Here is a 19403-nt window from a genome sequence, read left to right as displayed (position 1 = left end):
ATTAAATTTTTGCTGCAATATTGACAGGTTCAGAGTCTGGGATTTGGCACTGGGTAGGATCATCACTGTTCCTGTGGATATTCAACTCCATACTTCTTCTGAGCTGCCTCATCAAGTTGTTTGTGTATGGGGATCCAGTAATACAAGCCAAGTCAAAAGAATCTGTCACATTTTTTAGGCATCGGAGGCAAGCTGATTTTGACTTGTCGAAGGTATGGCAGTATCTAATAGTTAGTGCATGTAACCCTTTTCAGTGTCAGTTTCCGAAGACCCTATGCACAAAAAACTGTTAGAATTTTCAATCCAGTTTGATGAGGAATGAAAGACATTTATATTTTCTTGAACTGCTGAGATGGTTTTCTGCATTTTTATTACAAATCTTGTGGAGAAACCCGAGCCTCTGATTTCTCATGCAGTGGAAGATGTGCAGAAGAGGTTTCATGCATGGGCCACTATAGCCCTCTCTTAATCATCCAACAAGCAGTTCACATTAAAGTACCTCGTGCTAATTGAAATGAGTCTAATATTAAATTATATGTAATGTAGTCTAGTGGTCAGAGTTCCTGGCTACAGATCCAGAGGTCCTGGATTCGATTCCCGGTGCTACCAGGTTTTCTGAGAAGTAGTGGGTCTGGAACAGGGTCCACTCAGCCTCGTGAGGATAATTGAGGAGCTATTTCAAGGAAATGGCGGCTCCGGTATAGAAAACCGAAATTAACGGCATGGGGAATCGTTGTGCTGACCACGTGACACCCTCTATTCACTTAAGTTGGCACTAACTTCACTGACAAGCGGCGGTCACTCGGTCGGTATAGTTTGCTTACGGACTAAAACCACGAATTTTGTTTGTAATGAGAAATACCTGTATTTGGAAACATGATGACAATATTTGTGTTTAATTTATGTAAAATAGCGGCGGAGGGAAGAAAATTTGCATCAGAGATATTCTCCATTATATTTAGTGTTCGTGTGATGTTCTTAATATTTAAGTTGAATAACTTCATGATAAGGCCACTTTACCCCTGGGAACAGAGGGTCTAGTATCCATTACATAAGATTATAAGGCCTCCAGATGCAGTCTTGTCATGGTAGTGAAGATATTAATAAGCTATTATGGATGGAAATCCTGTGATCCACAGAAGAAGTTGTAATAAGAACCATGGTCAGGATTCTGTTTTACTTATGGAATTGTGAAGGAATGAGACCATAAAATTCATGTGGGAATTTGCAGGGTGACCTTGCAGCTGGCAACCAAGAACTAAGGCGATGCCTGCAAGCTTTTGGTCGGTCTTTGCCAGCGTCAAAACTGGAATTGCTGTCATCTACAGTGTGGCATATAATACGTCAAATTTTGCACAGAGTGTGGATTGGACGGTGGCTGGCAAAATATGCTGGAGGTTTCTTTGTGGACAGGTTGGTACTAAATTAATTTAAAGAAATTTCCTCTCTCTGCTGAGTGTGCCAATTTCCTTGCAAAGGAATGAATTGCATTAGTTTCAGTTATATGGGGACCTGGTGATCACTGGGGAAGACTTTGTGCCCAGGGTCTTCAGTCTGATGCTATGTGGATCCAGTTTAGATTTATTTGCCCATGTTCATCCCATCCCTCACTTTTTTTTATGGTACGAATTTTGGGAAATACATGCCCTCCTCACCCCCCTCTTCTGGCTGCCTCCCTGCTGGTGGTGGGGATATGGTTAAGCTATCTGTTCCATCTTCATCGTCAGTAAAAAGGTCGCAAACGGAAGTAAAATAGCTGTAATGGACATAATAGGTTTTCTATGTCTATCACTAGGTAGCAGCACAGTCCAGCGTCATAACAGTCTAAGTAGTAGATGCACGTGCACATGTTCAGAGGTTGGTTTCAGTAGTCAAAATGGCGACTGTGCTTGAGTAGTGTATTACTGAAGAGCAGCATTATGTCATGCATTTTTATGAGAAAAAGGACTCAGTGCAAACTGTATTCATAAAGTAATGTTTCCATTCAACATCCATGTATTTGTTGTCTGTCAATATTTCAACACTTGTTTTTCACCACATTAATTTTAATTTAACGTTTAACACATGGACATTACATATTTCGGCCCCAAACGGCCATCTTCAGGTATCTTGATATGTTACAAATATTATATTAAATTATGTTAAAACTGCTACACTGTATTAGTCCATGGTGAAATCACATGCTTTAGTTCCCTTTACAAGGTAAAACAAGATAAAAATCCAGTAAAACTTCTGTTAAACCCTCGTTATTTTGGTGCATTCTATTTCACCTCACAAGGGTTGTGGTCCGCTTGTTTATAAATGTATGCTTGTCCCAGGTGTTTTGTTTCGGCGGCTTGTTGTTCACGTTCAATAGCCTACTTTTCTATAATGTCTGTAATACGCCCTGTTTTACGTGTATCTCCACAGCATGTGGCGTTTTCTTTACTAGTTTCCAGCCTGTGGTGGGAGGTGTTTGTGTGTAAAGCAGTTCACAATTTCAGATTTCACAGTTATTAGCAGGAAGAGGTATCTCTGCCAAGTATCATCTTCCATACTCTTCTGACCTGACTCCAGCTGACTTCTGGCTGTTTCCAAAATTTGAGAGTGTGCTGAAAGGAAAGCATGTCTCGGATGCTGACAACATTAAGTCATCTGTGAAAGAAATTTTGACAGCCATTCCTGTTCAGGATTTTAAAAATTGTTTTGAACAATAGCCAAAGCACTGGGAACATTTTAAAGATTTGAAGGGGGGGGGGAGATTACTTTGAAGGATTCTAAGTTGCTAATATCTGCACCTCTTGAAATAAATTTTTTAAAAAATTTGTCTCAACTTATTTGCCTCACCTAGTATAACAAAAAATGAATACGGGTAATTAGTTTTAATTCATGAAGAAGCTGTATAATATTTCTTCCCTTTGTTTACAAATTAACTTTATGCATATGGTTGCTTGGTTCAAGCATGACAAGAAGAGAAGCGATGAATTCGGCAAAGGAACTGGCTCTGTTGTACCATCATTTGCACCAGCTTCACCTGGTGAATGGTTCAACAGATGGTCATCTTACTGGTCTCGTGTTGGCATTTAGCGCTGTCAACATGGCAGAAGCATCATCAGATCTCCTTTCACCAGAGGAGTTGGCTGATATTTATGTTGCAGCTGCTCTCCGTGTCAAGGAATCATGCCCATCATTTCTTCAGTTCTTTAACAGGTAAAAAGAAATAGTTGAATAAGGTGACCAGACTTAGAATTTTAGAAAGATGGACACACTCTTGCAAGTGTGATTGGAGGTTAGTAGTTCCTACTTGTGAGCAGGTTCACTTCTGGTGTACTTGACGTGTTAAGAGCCGAGATTGTCTGCTATCTTAATACAGTGTTGATCATAATATTAGTGTCTCTCAGTTCATTGAAGGTTTTGAGAGTATCTGTCACCCAAACATAGTAAAAAACTGTTCTTATGGTTTGTTCCTAATCACGCGCTACATGTTTTTGCTATAAAGCAAATAACTCATGTTTATAATTTTGTACAAACAAGCATGATATTGCCAACGTCAAGTTTGTAACATTAATTGCGATGACTGTGTTAACTGTCTGTCACAAGCAGACTGAAAGATGTTTATTAATGCATAAAGTGCTCCATTTTTGTGAATGTGGTGTGATAGACTTTTGGGTAAATGGCAAAATACAATTTGTTGTCCATTACAGAAAGAAACTCAGTAAATGTTATGTACAACATGTTTTCAGTTTGCTTTTCTTTCACATGTTTGTAGTAAGAGTATGAAATTAATTAATGAAATTTATTTTTATGTGAATTTCCTAATGTGGGGTCATCTTTCATTTGGGTAAATACAGTACCACACTGAAGAAGTGACCAGTGTTTTGAATTGTTATAGTGAGAAACTTCATCTACTACAGAAAATTCTCTTTATCTCAACTCTCGACATTTTTCCAAATCCTTAACCTAATCTTGTCTAGAAAGTCATCATTGCACATGCTTAATATTAACATTTTACTGTTAATGAGGTTCATATAAACTTTGTTGGCTTAGTCGAATATCATAGACACTTCTATAGTGGAATTACTTAGAGTGTGATTCACCTCATGACTCAAGGTACACGGGTTCAAACCCGGCGGAGGTCATGGAATTTTTAAGGGCAGAAAAATTCAGGAAAGAAGTCCTCCGGGAGAGACTTTAAGCTGTGGGTCCTGTGTCATAGATTTACAGCATGTAAAAGAACCTCATGTCTCTAGGAGACCTCTGAGCAAAATTATTAGGTAAAGACTTTCCCGCCCAAGTAGTTTCCAATGCCTCTGGTAGATGGGGGAAGTATCAAGGTACTGAGAGCCGACCTCGTTGGCTCAACAGGGCTGATAGCACGCACTGTCTACTGGTAGGGTATGGGGGACAGTAGAAATTAAAAGGGATGCACAATGGACCGATAACTGGTCTAAGTGCATGGGGAAACCCACCCCCTCAAATAATAATAATAATAATAGAGTGTGATTGTTGCCACTTGTATTTATTCATTTGCAGGTTCTACTTAAGTCTGGCTCGGCACGTCTGCTTTAAAAGATGTCGACGTGTACCTGTGAGGCTACAGTGGCTGTTTACTGCATATGGGCACCGGTTTTTTGTATCACATCACTGGTCATATGGCTGTGTGACTGGTTCAACATTTAGTAGTCTGGGAAACCGTGCTGATCCTCTGGCCTATGTTATGCGTGTTTATCGGGAGCACTTGCTAGATCAGGCATTGCAGACACTTTTGGCACCAGGAGGCAGACTGGATGCCTGTGATGAAGATCCATTGAGACGAACCCAGACATCAGATGTGCTCACCTATGTCCAACTGCTAATGGAAAATGCAGATGCTGCAGGAAGTCAGGGTGATGAAACACCCTCACTAATATCAAGAAACATTCAAGTGACCTGTAAGTAAATTCTAAGATTGTAAGGAAATTGTGGAAGAAATCACCAATTGTCAATAGATTTTCCGTCAAGTGCAACAGTATATATTTTGGTCACTTATTATCTCGTCTGCCTTACATGTCTGCCTTACATAATAAGTGACCAAAATATATATTGTTGCACTTGACGGAAAATCTATTGACAATTGGTGATTGATAGTGTAACGGACCAAAATGAAACAATTCAAAATTGTGGAAGAAATACCTGCACCAACCCTTCAGGCATCCAACCAAGTGCTTTGCTGTGATAGGTTGACTGAAATTTTTTTGGATATTTCTGCTTTTTATGTCTTGTTATCGTCATATATATGATGTTCTGGTGGTTTCCAAACTTGTCCACGGGTGTCAGGAGTAAATCAAAATTATGGTTGTCATTAACATCATTTTGGTATATAGCTCAGTCAGTATAGCAATGAGCTATGGGCTGGGTGGCCTGGATTTGATTCCTGACAGATGCAAAGATTGTTCTCCACAGCATCGAACCCAGCTCTGGGAGACACGACTTACTTGGAGCTCTTTCCCGAGAGGTGAAGCTGACCACTCACCTCCATCTAGTACTGAGGTCAAGAATGGTGGCACTTAAACACAGGGGCAACTTTACCTTAATAACACATTCATGGGGCCGTAGGAGAACGTATATTTTTGTATTCAGTGTGATTCTTAATAGACAGTATTTAAATTATGCTTGATGACAAATTATTGGTTGTAATTTCTTTTTACTTCCATATGTGAGATTTTCTTATGCAAAAATTGTTGTTTCCATCTCAAATGTACATACCTACTAGAATGTTTTTTACAAGGCATATGTGAAAAGATCTTGATAAGAAAAAGGGGTAAACAGTGCATTGTGAGAAAGTGGCTAGTTTTCAAATTCTGTTTACAATTCTCAAATTTTTTCCTAAATTTTCTTCTCAGACTGAAAAAATCCTTCTTAAACATACCTAATTCTTACACTAGAAAAAGGGGAATGGTTTTTTCTCCTGCAGCAGAACATCAATTGCTTGCAGATAATGGTTTTGCATCTGTACATATGAAACTGATAAACTTTCATTTAAGTATCTGTTGATTGATGACTCTTTTATTAAGTCTCCTTTCTTGAGTACTTTGTTAAGGCACTATGCTACAAGCCAGAAGGTCGTGGGTTCAATTCCCAATAAGATCATTGGATTTTTCAGTTGACATAATCGTTTCAGCTGCACTATGGCCCTGGGATCGACTCAGTCTCTAACAGAAATGAGTATCAGGAATATTCTGGGGGTAAAGGGCAGCCAGTGCATAAGGCTGACAACCTTACCGCTATCTATGAGCCGATTGCCTAGAAAATGTGTGAGCCTCAACATCTCACAACCCTATGGGCCTCCACGGCTTGTTAAAGGGGTAGCTTTACCTTTATTTGGGCAAAGAAATGGGAGAGTGGAGGTACAGCTTTGCAGGTCCTTAACTTCAGGACTAAATGGAGGTGAGAGTTCGGCTTCATACCTGCTTTACTCCCCTGGGGAAGGAGCCTGTGGTAGTTGTTGAGCACAAGGCTTGGCGAGCCACACAACTGGTCAGGATGCTGAGCAGAAGAAAACATCTTGCCCCTGTCAGGAATGGAACTGTGATTCCTCAATCGTCTGACCTACATCCTGCTGACTTGGCTACCGAGCACCCTACCATAATTATCAGTTCAGAGTTACTACCCTGCTGTGTTTGTATGGCAGATGCTGAGGATGAGCTTGCCCACTGGTGGTCAGGAGTTGTGGGTGTTGCAGCATATTGGTTATTAGGAGGTGATGCATTAGCAGAACGTCTTTACCCGAGAGTAGAAACTGTTCCTGAATGCTTGTGCAAGCAGAATGATCCTCTTACTCATGCTGTACTGGCAGCATTCGGAAGCCGCCGAGCCTCACTCAGTCTGAGCCATCATCATCCTGGAATCAACCTCAGTAGCAAGGCTGTCTTGAAGTTATGCAACACTGCTGGACAGTATCTTGATGATAGCCTCACATACAGCAGTTGCAAGCAAGCCAGCAGTACAGTACATGTAAGTAAATATAATGTAAATAGCAAGTTCTTACATTATTGTTTCCTTTACAGACTGTAGAAATATCTTCTGGAAAGTAGTGCTGTTCGGTATAGAAAACCATGATTAACAGCTATGGCAATCCGTCATGCTGACCATGCAACACCCTCTGGCACTAATTTCGCCGATAAGCAGCAGTCACTCAGTATAGTTCGCTTGCAAACTAAAGGCCACAGAGTTTTTTTATACAGTGTGGTAGAAGTTTACTGATGTTTTGGAGGATCACAGTGCCTCCATCTTCAGGGTTGAAGAGTAAGCCAAGCATGTAGCGTGCAAGAATCAGGCAACAAGTAGAACTTTTCTTGTCATCTGCTTCATCTTGCTGGATGTACCCTTCAACTGTGAAGATTGCTGGCCGCCTACTTCTGCTGACTACTTGAATGGCTTATGTTCCTCAGATCTTCCAGTGAAGTTCTACTGCGCTACACAGCATTGCATCCCTGAAGATAAATACTCTTCATTTTAGTCACATTGTTCCATTGGTGTTGACAACAGAGAAGAGGGATGCGCATGGTTGGGAGTTGAGAGGATGATACTGTGTATGTGTGTGTGTTTAATTATTGAGATTCAAATAAGAAAATAAATATTTTTCTATCTCAGTATTAACATAAAGTTTTCATTCTCAAACTTCAAGATTTTTCCGATGTCTGCTTTTGCTTCGCACACTAAGATTAAAGAGATTGTTCGTTGCCGACCCTGACAGTGTTTGGAAGTGAAGTTTTCTTCTTGGAGGTGTCGGATCTGATGAGCTGTTTGCGCCTCAAAAGCTCATGAGCCAGGTTAGCTGTACAGGTGGTATTATTGTCTGTAGAGGTACATATGGAAGTGTTTCACTGTCTTCACAATCGCAAGTAGGTCCCACCAGGTAACACAATAGCTTCTGCATTGTTCAGCGTGTTAACTGTAAGAGGCTCATGTCTGTGTCAGCTATGAACATGTCTCCTGGGTGCAGCACAGACGGACTCCTTCAGTGACTGGAAGGCAGGCTGTACTTCTGGGGACCACCAAAGAGCTTGTTTTTCCTCTGTAAGTCCAGCGAGTGGCTTCGCAATGTCAGTGAAGACGGAGATAAATTGCCTGTAGTAGGTTCATAGGCCCAGGAAGTTTCTTACTTTGTGCTTGCCCCTCAGAGTTGGCCACTTCCACTAGGCCTTCAGTTTCTCGGGGTCTGTGGTCACTCCCTCTGACATGATATGGCGCAGGTACTGCACAACCTTCTGAAATAATTAGAACTTTGCCGGATTAAGCTTTATGTGGGCCTCTCAGAGCCATTGGAATGCTTTCTCTAGGTTTACCAGGTGTTCCCAGAACATGCGGCCACTCGTGATCACGTCATCTAAACACGCTAGGCATGACTCGTGAGGCCCCTTAAGATGGTTTCCATTAGCCACTCAGACATGGCTGGAGCATTACAGAGGCCATTGACCATAAATTGCCACAACCCTTGGCCCATCAAGGAGGCTGTTTCTTCCGTATCATTGGGGTGTAGCACCACCTGCAAATAACCACTCTTCAGATCCAGGTTGGAGAAGCCAGAGTTCCCCCTTTCTTGCAGGCTCCAGCTCGTTTTACGATGGTTGATCATCCCTTTGTGTTGAACTCCTGTTCATTTGTGAGGTTTCAGCCATCCCTTCTGCCCAGTTCATGGTTGTTTTGTATCCAATGTCAGTAGTCTTGTCCTCGTTGATTTTGTGGGGCAGTCCTTTCAAAAGTGGCGAGTACTTCCACAGTGCAAGTAGTTCCTTCTTTCTCTGGGGGGTGACTGGCTGTACCAGATGTCCTGGTTGCATAACTGGACACTGGTGGGCACATTTTTCCTAATGTGAGGCTATCTTACGTTAGGAATTATCTTCCATTTTGTTAATTATTGAAACACACTGAAGAGGTGGCCAGTATTATAAATTAGCACAATGAAAGAAAAATTATCTACTAGTGAAACTTCTCATCCTCATGTCAATTCTTGAAATTTTTCTAGCTTTTCATCTTGAACTGAAAAAGGCATTCTCACACATGCCTACCTAATGTATATATTAATTTGTTGCCCTAACACAAGAAATTGTACCAATTGTGTAAACATATTCAAGTTGAAAGTTGTGCTCAAAATGTATTCTTTGTGGTTCTGTATACATAATTTGCCCTACCCACTGCCCACTTCTTGGGTCATCTTGCACATCATCTTGCCCTATGTTGGATCACTTGTGCCATTCAAAAACACTCAGTTTCTTCATAGCGTAGTCACCATAAGCCACTGTTAATAGGTCTAATGTTTCACTGGCACATTTACCAATCTTCACACAAAACTTGATGTTTATCCACTGCTCAAGATTCTTGTCACTCAGTTTTCCGCCAAGAGTATACCATGGACATGTACTACTTCCTCTGCTGCTTGAGAACGGATGACTCATTTGGTGTGTGGTTCATGTAAACGCAAGTTGGAACATATCCAGACGTGCTTGGGTACACGAGTTTGCTTGACTCAGCAATCCAGTGACACACTGTGGCCATTCTGGGAATTAAATTGTCTGACCTTGTACTTTTCCCTTTTTGAACTGAAATCTTAATTTGTAATTAAGTAAAATACTGAAATTGCATCATGGGCCATGAAAAGCTGATTCCTGGGGTGCATTGTAGTTGCATTGCATGTATGAATGAAAAGGTGCAATACTTCTGCAGTACAACACCGGAGACCAGCATAGACAACATTGGCCTAGCAGGTGTATGCAATTGTAAGTACAGGGATTTCATATTTGGATTTTGGGTTCTCATAACAGTGACTGTAAAGTGTTCTGTCTTCTGGAATATATAGCAAAAGGTAGAATCCTTTANATGGGCCATGAAAAGCTGATTCCTGGGGTGCATTGTAGTTGCATTGCATGTATGAATGAAAAGGTGCAATACTTCTGCAGTACAACACCGGAGACCAGCATAGACAACATTGGCCTAGCAGATGTATGCAATTGTAAGTACAGGGATTTCATATTTGGATTTTGGGTTCTCATAACAGTGACTGTAAAGTGTTCTGTCTTCTGGAATATATAGCAAAAGGTAGAATCCTTTAAATATACCGTATTTACGCATGTATAGGCCGCGTGCATGTATAGGCCGCAGCACAATTTTCAGACAGAAATTATAGAAAAAATAATTTTCTTGGAATATTATTTCAGGAGTAGAAATTATTCCGAAATTTGGCAACGTTAATGTTTTTTAAATGAAGTGTGATTTCGAATATAAGCCACACCCCAGTTTTCCTCTTGAATTTTTGGCAAAAAATGTGCGGCCTATACGTGCGTAAATATGGTAGTTTGGTGTTATGTTTGTGCTTTATTCATAAGTGATTTTTTTTTCACTTTTTATTCGGTTAGTTTCCCTAACAGACACTAGATACATAAATTAAGCAAATGATATTTTAAAGTAGTTGGTATCAGGAAGCATCAGTACATGGTGGCTGCTTTGCAATTCAAATTAATGTCTTAAAATGTAAGTCCTCAGCTTCCCTAAGCAAAATCTAATGTTTTGCTCCATGGTCTTCTGTTTGTATCCTGTTTTCCTTGTTTTATAACGGAGGACAATCTTCTGGTATATACATGTTTGTGTCCTCTTTATTATGTGCCCTATACTGATAATTTTCATGTCAGTTGGTAGATATTTATGAAATTTGATATGAACACCATGTAAATTGAGGCCACATCATCAATCATTAATAGAAACATGGCGGTCATGCCACTTGAAATTTAGTATAATAATGTAATCTTGAAAATATGCAACTTGTGTTACATTTTTGGTTATACACTTCCCATGATTGTGGGGTTTACACCCTATTCTTTATGTATTTCTTTAACATCACTCTTACAAATGTAACCCAGGCATGGCAGTGCTGCTGATTTTCATTCTTTCCTTCGTGTTTAAGTAATGCTGACACAGCTATGGGACTCTGGACATACTTATTGCCATGATACGGGATATTTCTCTGTTATTCCTCTTCTTTTGTTCTGTGTAATGATGGCATTTATGTGTTTTGAATACTTAAATATGGGGCATGAACATTTTTTTATTATATTCATTCTCTTTGTGGTCATTAAGACAGGCATAGCAATGTATATTAAGCCTGTAGCAACAACAGTAATGGGAATTTGCAACAGTGATGTTGAGCATGAGAATTGTAACTTACTTGGGGACACAATAAATAACCTTCCCTTGTGACTTGTTCTGCTTCAGAGACAAGCACTCTGTGGGGTTATTCAGAGGCAGAAGCAGAAAGGAAACTACAGCGTAAACAGCCGAAAGTTATACATTCATTCATTTATTCACATTCCATAAGATCTTTACAAGGTCGAAATACAACCAATTAGATATAGAAATCGTCAAGTAGCTTAATCACATCTTGCTTATCAATCAAGCAGCTGTCAAAAAACAATTAGTAACAGTAACAATTAGTAAACCAAGTAAACGATATTGTTACGTAGTATGTGTCACTATAGACAGGGTTTGGGTTGGTGAAGGGATTTATTGACCACTTAAAAGTCATAACTACAAATAACTATAACACTGAAGAAAGCAGTTTTCTGGGATTTGGCACCGTGTATATCTGGTGTTAACCGACGCTTCGGAGGAACGTATCGCCTCCATCTTCAGGGTAGAAGAAAAAATATAAGAAATCTGCAAGCGAAGAGACCATGAGAACCGGTAAAAGCAGACGGTGCCAAATCCCAGAAAACTGCTTTCTTCATAGTCACCACCGTGAAAGCCTCAAATCTTACAACTATAACACTGTTGCTGATTTCCCCACTACAAATCACTATACACTAAGTCTTCTCCAGCCTGCAGTGTCTTCATTGGACACTTCCTGGTAACAGAAGTCAACAATGGAGATTCTTCAGCTTCACATGCTCAAGTCCGTTCTTCACAGACTCCTGTGCAGAACACAGCTCTCAAATGACTTTGGCCCTTATAAGATCTCACCACAGACATCGCAGAAGTACCCCATTTCCTCTGTTGCCATGGGAAAGTGTTTGCCGAACCGTTGCCCAGAAATGGGTCTAGTATATTCACTCATCTTACGGTCTACACACTACAATATCTGTGAATAATACATTCAATGGGTTAGTAACATGAAAGAATGCAGTATGTACACGAATTTGATTGATTTTTGTCAGGATTATGTGCTATGACTTAGGCAGATGAGATGTATATTACTTTTCCCTTTCTGAATTGAAATCTTGATTTGTAATTAAGTAGAATACTGAAATTGCAATATGGGCCATGAAAAGCTGATTCCTGGGGTGCATTGTAGTTGCATTGCATGTATGAATGAAAAGGTGCAATGCTTCTGCAGTACAACACCGGAGACCAGCATAGACAACATTGGGCTAGCAGGTGTATGCAATTGTAAGTACAGGGATTTCATATTAGGACTATGAGGAGTTTTATCTTCTGGGATATATATGAAATTTAATACTGTTTTATCATTCCAGTAGGGGTCACATGGTAGCTTGGTTGAGGTATGCTATAAGCTGTAAGGTCATGGGTTTGTTTCCTGATGAGGTCACTGGATTTTTCAATTTACCTAATTCCTTCCAGCTGCACTATGTCCAATGTATAAGGCTGACAACCTCACTGCCATCGGTGAGCTGATTATTTAGAAAATGTGAGAGCCTGGATGTCTCACAACCCTGTGGGTCTCCACGGCCTGTTACAGGGATAGCTTTACTTTCACTTTCTTATGATTTCACTAGTACCCCCATCCTCATCTGTCAACTTTATGAAGTCTGTATTAAGTGCAAGCAGCCGATATGGTATCACAGCTATGGCCGGGGCTCCAGCTTTGATTTAACATGGGGCGCGCCATAGCTCAAGCGGTTAGTCGCTGGCTTCCCACTGCAGCTGCCCGGGTTCGATCTCGGATCTGGTCAAGTGGGATTTGTGGTGGACAAAGTGGCGCCAGGGTGGGTTTTCTCCGAGTACATCGGTGTCTCCTGCCAATCTTCATTCCATCAAATTCTCCATCATCATAATCGCCGGGGGCAGGTACAATAGGCCAATCAGAGGCCACCCTGCCAAGTGGACCCAGTTGGATTCCCCCTCCCCCAAACTAAGCGAATTTTTCTTTTAAATTGATTTAACATATTGCAGAACTGTGAACAGTGAATATATTTTAATGTAAATTACATTTGGTGAAAAGGTAAAATGAGAAGTGTATCTCTAATTTCTATACTTGTACATATATATATATTTTTTTTGTTTCCAATCTGTTTGTGTAGTTGGTGCAACTTCTGGTTTGTGATTGGTTGCTGGAAACACGAACAGCTGTATGGGAAAAAGAAAAACAGGAGATTGATGGGTCAGGTCCTGTTCCAGTTGCAGATGCTGTTCTATCTGGTTTCCAGAGGGACCTGTCATCGCTGAGACGTCTCACAGAACATATTTCAGTAAGGATATATAAAATGATATGAAAGCGTCAGATAAAAAGCCCAAACTCATTATCGGGTGCCATGGAAGTTCTTTATTTTGAAAATTTACAAAAGAAATTATTTTAATAGATTTGTTACATGTTATATTGGAACTGGTTGATAAGTTTCAAGCCAAGTTTGATATTTTAGAACATAATTGCTATGCTTTTTATATGTTTTTTTAATTGCTAGTGGGGTGGGACTAAGTCCCTTGTACTGCAGCCACTTCTGGCCTATTGTACCAGCCCCAGATGATAGTTGAGGGTGATTGTGGAGCATTTGGTAGAATGAAGATTGGCAGGGGAAACCGAAGTACTCTGAGAAAACCTGCCCCAGCACCACTTTGTCCACCACAAAGCCCACTTGACCAGACCCTGGGATCGAACATGGGCCGCCATGGTGGGAAGCCAGCGACTAACCGCTTGAGCTATGGCGCGGCCTCTTTTATATGGTTTAAACGCTTGTAAAGTGATATGTATATGTTTATAATAATTGTATTGAAACTTTTGAAACCTGATAGATAAGTGTCATTTTAATTCTGACAAATGAATACGGTACACTGTCCCACATGCTTATTTCTGAAGTTGTAATCGCTTCTGCAGGTTGTGGTAGTAAATGACCATCATCAGGAGGGTTTACTCAGAAATGTATGTGAAACAACAAAACCATAGAGGAGTTGAATTTTGTAAAATTTATGCCCAGTTACTGTTTCAGATGAGATCCATCTTGAAGTACATGAAATTGAATACTAAAGGTATTGATTCTTTATTATGTTTTATGGCAGTTGTCTGTTCTTATTTATTTGAGATTAGCCTGCACTTCACCATTCTGTGTTGAAATGTGTTCATTTTGTTATCTAAACCCTTGGTTTTCCTTTATGTAGTTTTCAGGTCCTGAATCATCTGAGTTGGTGGCCATATTGTGTATCTCTAGCTCTGAGACATGTTTGTCAGTGTGTCCCATTCTTGTCCATGCATAGGAAATATCTGAAAAGTTAAATGTGTAGGATTCCTATCATGGAAGGTTTGACATACATCTTTCCTGTGTAATTTGTGATTGATGTACTTTTACAATTAGCATCTGGTGCAACAACTTAAATATGTACAACTATATGGGATTTCTTGAGCTCATTGATATACTACCATAGTCAGTAAGTTCGTAGACTGCCGCAAAGCGTCATTGCAGTGGACTACAGCGAATAGGTTGAGGCACAGTATGATGCCCTGTTAGTTCATCCCTCGTCACAGCAAGAGGCAGTTGTGTGCAAACAGTGTAAGCAGAACTACGGCCTCTATTGTGAACTGCAGTTAAGTGCAAGTGGCAGAAATAAAAGATGTGGCAGTTTGAACAAAGGGCAAACATTGAGTTCTGCCAAAAACTAGGCAAATCCCCTAGCGAAACATTTGGTGTAGGAAGAATTGGCTGTTGCTACACGACAATGCCCCTGCACACCGCTCTGCTCTTGTCCAAGAGGAACTGGCAAGGCAACAGGTCACCGTTTTGCCACACCCTCCGTACTCACCTGATCTCGCACCATGCGATTTCTTTCTCTTTCACCGCTTGAAAGCAAAGCTACATGGTCGTAGATTTCAGTCGTCCGAGGTCGTCACTGCTACAAGAGACGCCATATGGGAATTTCCTGCCAATATGTTTCAGCAGTGTTTTCGGCAGCTATATCAACGTTGGCACACTTGCATAGCGGCCAATGGTAACTATTTTGAGGCCCAATGTGGATCTGTGTAAGTGTATGTGAATACCTTGTAATATGATGCGATAAAACCACAGTCTACGAATTTAATGACTGTACCATGTATACATCTTCATTTTATATGATTCTTTGTATGTTTTTATGTACTAACTGATCAATGTTTCTTTTAATACATAATTCCTTTTATATATAATTTTATACAACTCATGATGGATCTGACTTGAAACACTGATTGGGCAGAGCACCTTTCGCAGAATCAAACTCCTCTTTAGTTTTGTAGTTTTTACAAAATTTTATGTGTATACCCACCTGATAATGGTCATTTAACCTATAGCTTGGGTATGATGGATTAGTGTGTTTATGCCCTACATATCTGTAATGGATTTAACAGAGTATTATGTTCTGTGATTTTGTTTGTTTGTACCTGACATGTAAACTGAGCTAGCAAGCTGCAATTTGCAGCACTGCAGTCAGAGTTCTATCACTCAGATGATATCGTTCTGCAGTATTCAGGCAAAAAGCATGGATAACTAAGTTTCTTTTGAACTGTGCATACCATGCTCACTCAAGAGTGACCTAACCCTTGAAAGATGGTGGTGATTAAGGTGAAGCAAAAGTGTATTTTTAGGGACAAGACTGAAACTCTCTTTTTTTTAAGAAATAATTTTAGAGAAGAGGGACATTCTGCTTGCTTTCGCAATGTCCACATTTTGTAGACAATTCAACTTCTTTTTGCAGCAAGCAGAATAAGAAACTACAAAATTCAGCCCATTTTTGACCACCTCAAAACCAAATGTGCCTCTGTATACGTTCCGGAACACACCGTTTGTGTTAATGAATCACTGTTTCTATTAAAAGGGTACCCATGCTGGAACCAAGCACAGCCTTTCATTCATTCATTAGCCTTTATGGCATGAAAATATGAAAACTCAGTGAAAGTAGCCCAGGGTATGTTTGGAGCTTTACAGTCTACACTGGCAAAGACACTGCATATGGAGACAAGCACCCAGAACAGCAAACGTCGTCATCAGTTGTTCTGGAACTGGCGAACAATCTGCTAGAAAAGGGATATTGCTTTTACCTAGATAATTGGTATACCGGCCCGAAGCTGGTAGACACACTTTGTACCAGGAGAACTGAGGTAGTTGGCTCAGTGAGGAGGAATAGAAACGACTTTCATGACTTTGTGAGAAAGGCTAAACTACAGAACAATGAATCGGTGACAGCATAGCAAAAGTTGACCAGTCACTCTGACCTAGTGCCAAGGTGGAGCTATACCTCCATGCTCCTATTAAGATCATGTATCCTTGCTATTTAATGCAAGTTTTGAAATGTGAGATGTAATTTAAAGTTTTGTAGAGTAACATGATAACCTCATGACTTTTTATCAGTAGATTCTGGCTGGGGTCAGTTCTTTACTCGTCGTTTGGTTATATGTTTAAGTTTCCTTGTAATTCATATTTTCAGTCAGCACTTCCTCGTGTGTTCCTATATGAAGCTACAGCACGTATGATGGCAGGTGCGTCACCAGGGCGCACACAGCAACTGCTGGATCGCAGTTTGCGTCACAGACACAGTCGGACATCTCTAATCTGTGGCAAAGGTGTGTGTATGCTCAGATTTATATATCATTAGTTACTAACATTGTTCAGAAGTGACATGATCTCTTCTTCAGGCATATCCTCTGTTAAGGGACAAGACAAGATGAAAGCCTCCAAATATCTCTGCTGTTCCATATTTTTTGATATTATAATATCGGCCACCTCTGTGGTCTAGTGGTCAGAGTTCCTGGAATTAGATCCAGAGGTTCAGGTTCGATTCGTGGCACTACCAGATTTTCTGAGAAGCAGTGGGTCTGGAATTGGGTCCACTCAGCCTTGTGAGGATAATTGAGGAGCTACTTGATTGGAGTAGAGGCTTCAGTCCAGAAAGCCAAGATTAACAGCCATGGGAAACCGTTGTGCTGACCACGGAACACCCTCTATCCGTAAAAGTTGGCACTAACTTCATGTTTGAAAATGTAGATATTTAAACTGAATCTACTTCTGCTCCAAGTATTGAATATTAAAATGTGTCATGTTTCACCTCAGATAAAAACCAACAAGAGGCTGGAGGTGATAGGGAGCACGCAACAGCCCTCTACATGGCATGTAGACATCTGCCTACTCCACTGCTGTCGTCACCTGGTGAACGTGCTGGAATGTTGGCTGAGGCTGCCAAGACACTAGAGCGAATTGGTGACCAGAAGCGACTACAGGATTGTTATCATCTTATGAAGTCACTTGGGAGCAGTTCTGTTACAAACTGAACTTTGTGTAATGTTTATATCATTAAAGTTCTGTTACAGGTTGAAAGCAGTAAGTCCTGTATATGAACCATTATGGACGCCAACATTGATATGGCATGGTAACAGCATACAAATGTTGGGTATCAAGAATCATACCGAATGCAGAATAATGACCAACAAGAAGGTAGCAAATGGATAAGAAACAATGGAAATGATGAGATGGTTCGTAACATGCCATTTTGTTTCAATGAAAAGTTTTGTTATGTTGGCGAGAGGTTGTAACTGGAATTTTGTGGCACTGGAACACTTTATTTTCTAATAAAAAATACAACTTCTTTCTGTTAGTGTTCATCATTGTTAACTTAAAGGATTTAGGTCTAGTAGCTTTTTGTGACACTGTTAAAATCTTTTTCCTCATACAGGATAATTAACTCCCAGTTGGGATACACTTTTCTTCTGTGTTCACACAATTTATATGTGTATCCTGAAAAATCTATTAATTTATTAATATGTAATGCTGTTCTAACTTCTTTTTCAGTCTCATTTCTTTGTGCTGTGAAGAAATTTGTTTGCTGTCCTCCTTGTTTTTTTTTCTTTTTTTTTGCACAATATCTGCTGGCTTTTTCAAGGAAAAATAATTCCATGAATGATGGAGCTGAGAATAAGAGTTAAAAATGTTAAAAAGAAGGAAAGGTAGAAGTCTTAATTTAGGAGAAGGTTTTGACAGTGCCTACTGGATGACAAAGTTTGCCTAAGTGACATAATTTTATTTATCTCAGAAAACATAATAAAGACATCCAATAAAACTCTTAATTTAGTCCCAAAGAGTAGATATAGATATTTATGGGTGTATTTCCTTAGTACTGTTGTATAGCTACAAGAAAGCTTGCCTGACAAGAACAATGCAGCCATGGAAACATCTGAAAACACAGCATACTTATGCAAAGCAGGATTTCTGGCTATGAATTAAATAAAATGAACAGATTCATTCTGCTTTGATGCTTGTATGCAACTAGCACTATCAGATACCATTGAAGCCAGGCTGGATTTATTAATGAGAAAAGTTCAAGAACAAGGATGAAACTGGTATATTTTTTCATGTGTAACATTAGAGTGAGTTTTATTTTATATTTGTGTTTTGAACTATTTATAATAAAGTTAAATTTCCATAAATATTTATCTTTCATGACCACAGTATATTTCCCGATTTATGGCAGAGTAGGTTTGTGTCATAACTGATTTTCCTTCCCCTTGCCCCAAACCTGCTTTATTTTTTTATGTACTGTTGCTTTATATTCAAAGAATGGAAACAAGTGAGCAGCAGTAAGATATAAGGTTTATTAACTTTCTTTCCTTGCACACTACAGTATGGTAAGGCAGCCTTGGTGTAAAGCTGGCCACTCACCTTGAGCTAATGCAGAGGTCAAGAAAATTTGCATCTATACATTCACTCCATGCACTTTCATGGCACAGTGCTTAGTTAAGCACAGGAACCACTTTACCTTTACCTTCTTACACTATAGTAAAAGAATAACCAAAAATTTGTATACATATTTTAGTTTTATATTCTCTTTAGGTGAGCTGGGATTGTGACTGGCTACAGGCTGGACAGTGGAGGGGTTGGGAGTTGGAGTTTGAGTTTGAGTCCCTGTAGGGTCAAGAATTTTCTCTTTCCACAATGTCCAGACTGGCTCTGAAACCTTATTTTAAATAAAGCAGGACGATGGATGATGTAAAGGAATAATTGTATTATCAATAATACGAATTCGCATTCCTGTAGAATATTGAATTTCCTAAACAATTCCCTGCAAAAAACTTCCTTTCTAACATCTACAATTATTATACAGATTTTCTTCTGGTTGCAAAACGAGTACTTTAAATGTACGTTGTACTTCCCAACAAAATTACTCCGTATGACGAATGTTTGTAAAATGCTTTCCTACTAAACTTC

The 19403-nt window shown here is 39.8% G+C and overlaps 1 protein-coding gene across 1 annotated transcript in view; it reads left to right on the top strand.

Moving 5' to 3' along the window:
* Positions 1-18625, top strand: part of LOC111864628 (sterol regulatory element-binding protein 1) — a 30722-nt gene extending 12097 nt beyond the window's left edge. Inside the window, exons 7-14 of the mRNA XM_023852006.2 lie at positions 28-212; positions 1232-1413; positions 2941-3189; positions 4513-4910; positions 6650-6972; positions 13269-13436; positions 16633-16768; positions 17256-18625. Coding sequence (XP_023707774.1) covers positions 28-212; positions 1232-1413; positions 2941-3189; positions 4513-4910; positions 6650-6972; positions 13269-13436; positions 16633-16768; positions 17256-17473 — 1859 coding nt within the window. The 3' untranslated portion in view covers positions 17474-18625. The remainder of the gene's footprint in view (positions 1-27; positions 213-1231; positions 1414-2940; positions 3190-4512; positions 4911-6649; positions 6973-13268; positions 13437-16632; positions 16769-17255) is intronic.
* The last annotated feature ends 778 nt before the right edge of the window (positions 18626-19403 follow it).

This window comes from Cryptotermes secundus, unplaced genomic scaffold, assembly GCF_002891405.2.
Source record: "Cryptotermes secundus unplaced genomic scaffold, Csec_1.0 scaffold284, whole genome shotgun sequence".
Lineage (NCBI taxonomy): Eukaryota > Metazoa > Arthropoda > Insecta > Blattodea > Kalotermitidae > Cryptotermes > Cryptotermes secundus.
The sequence above is the reverse complement of the archived record's forward strand: the minus strand, read 5'-3'. Positions and strand labels throughout refer to the sequence as shown.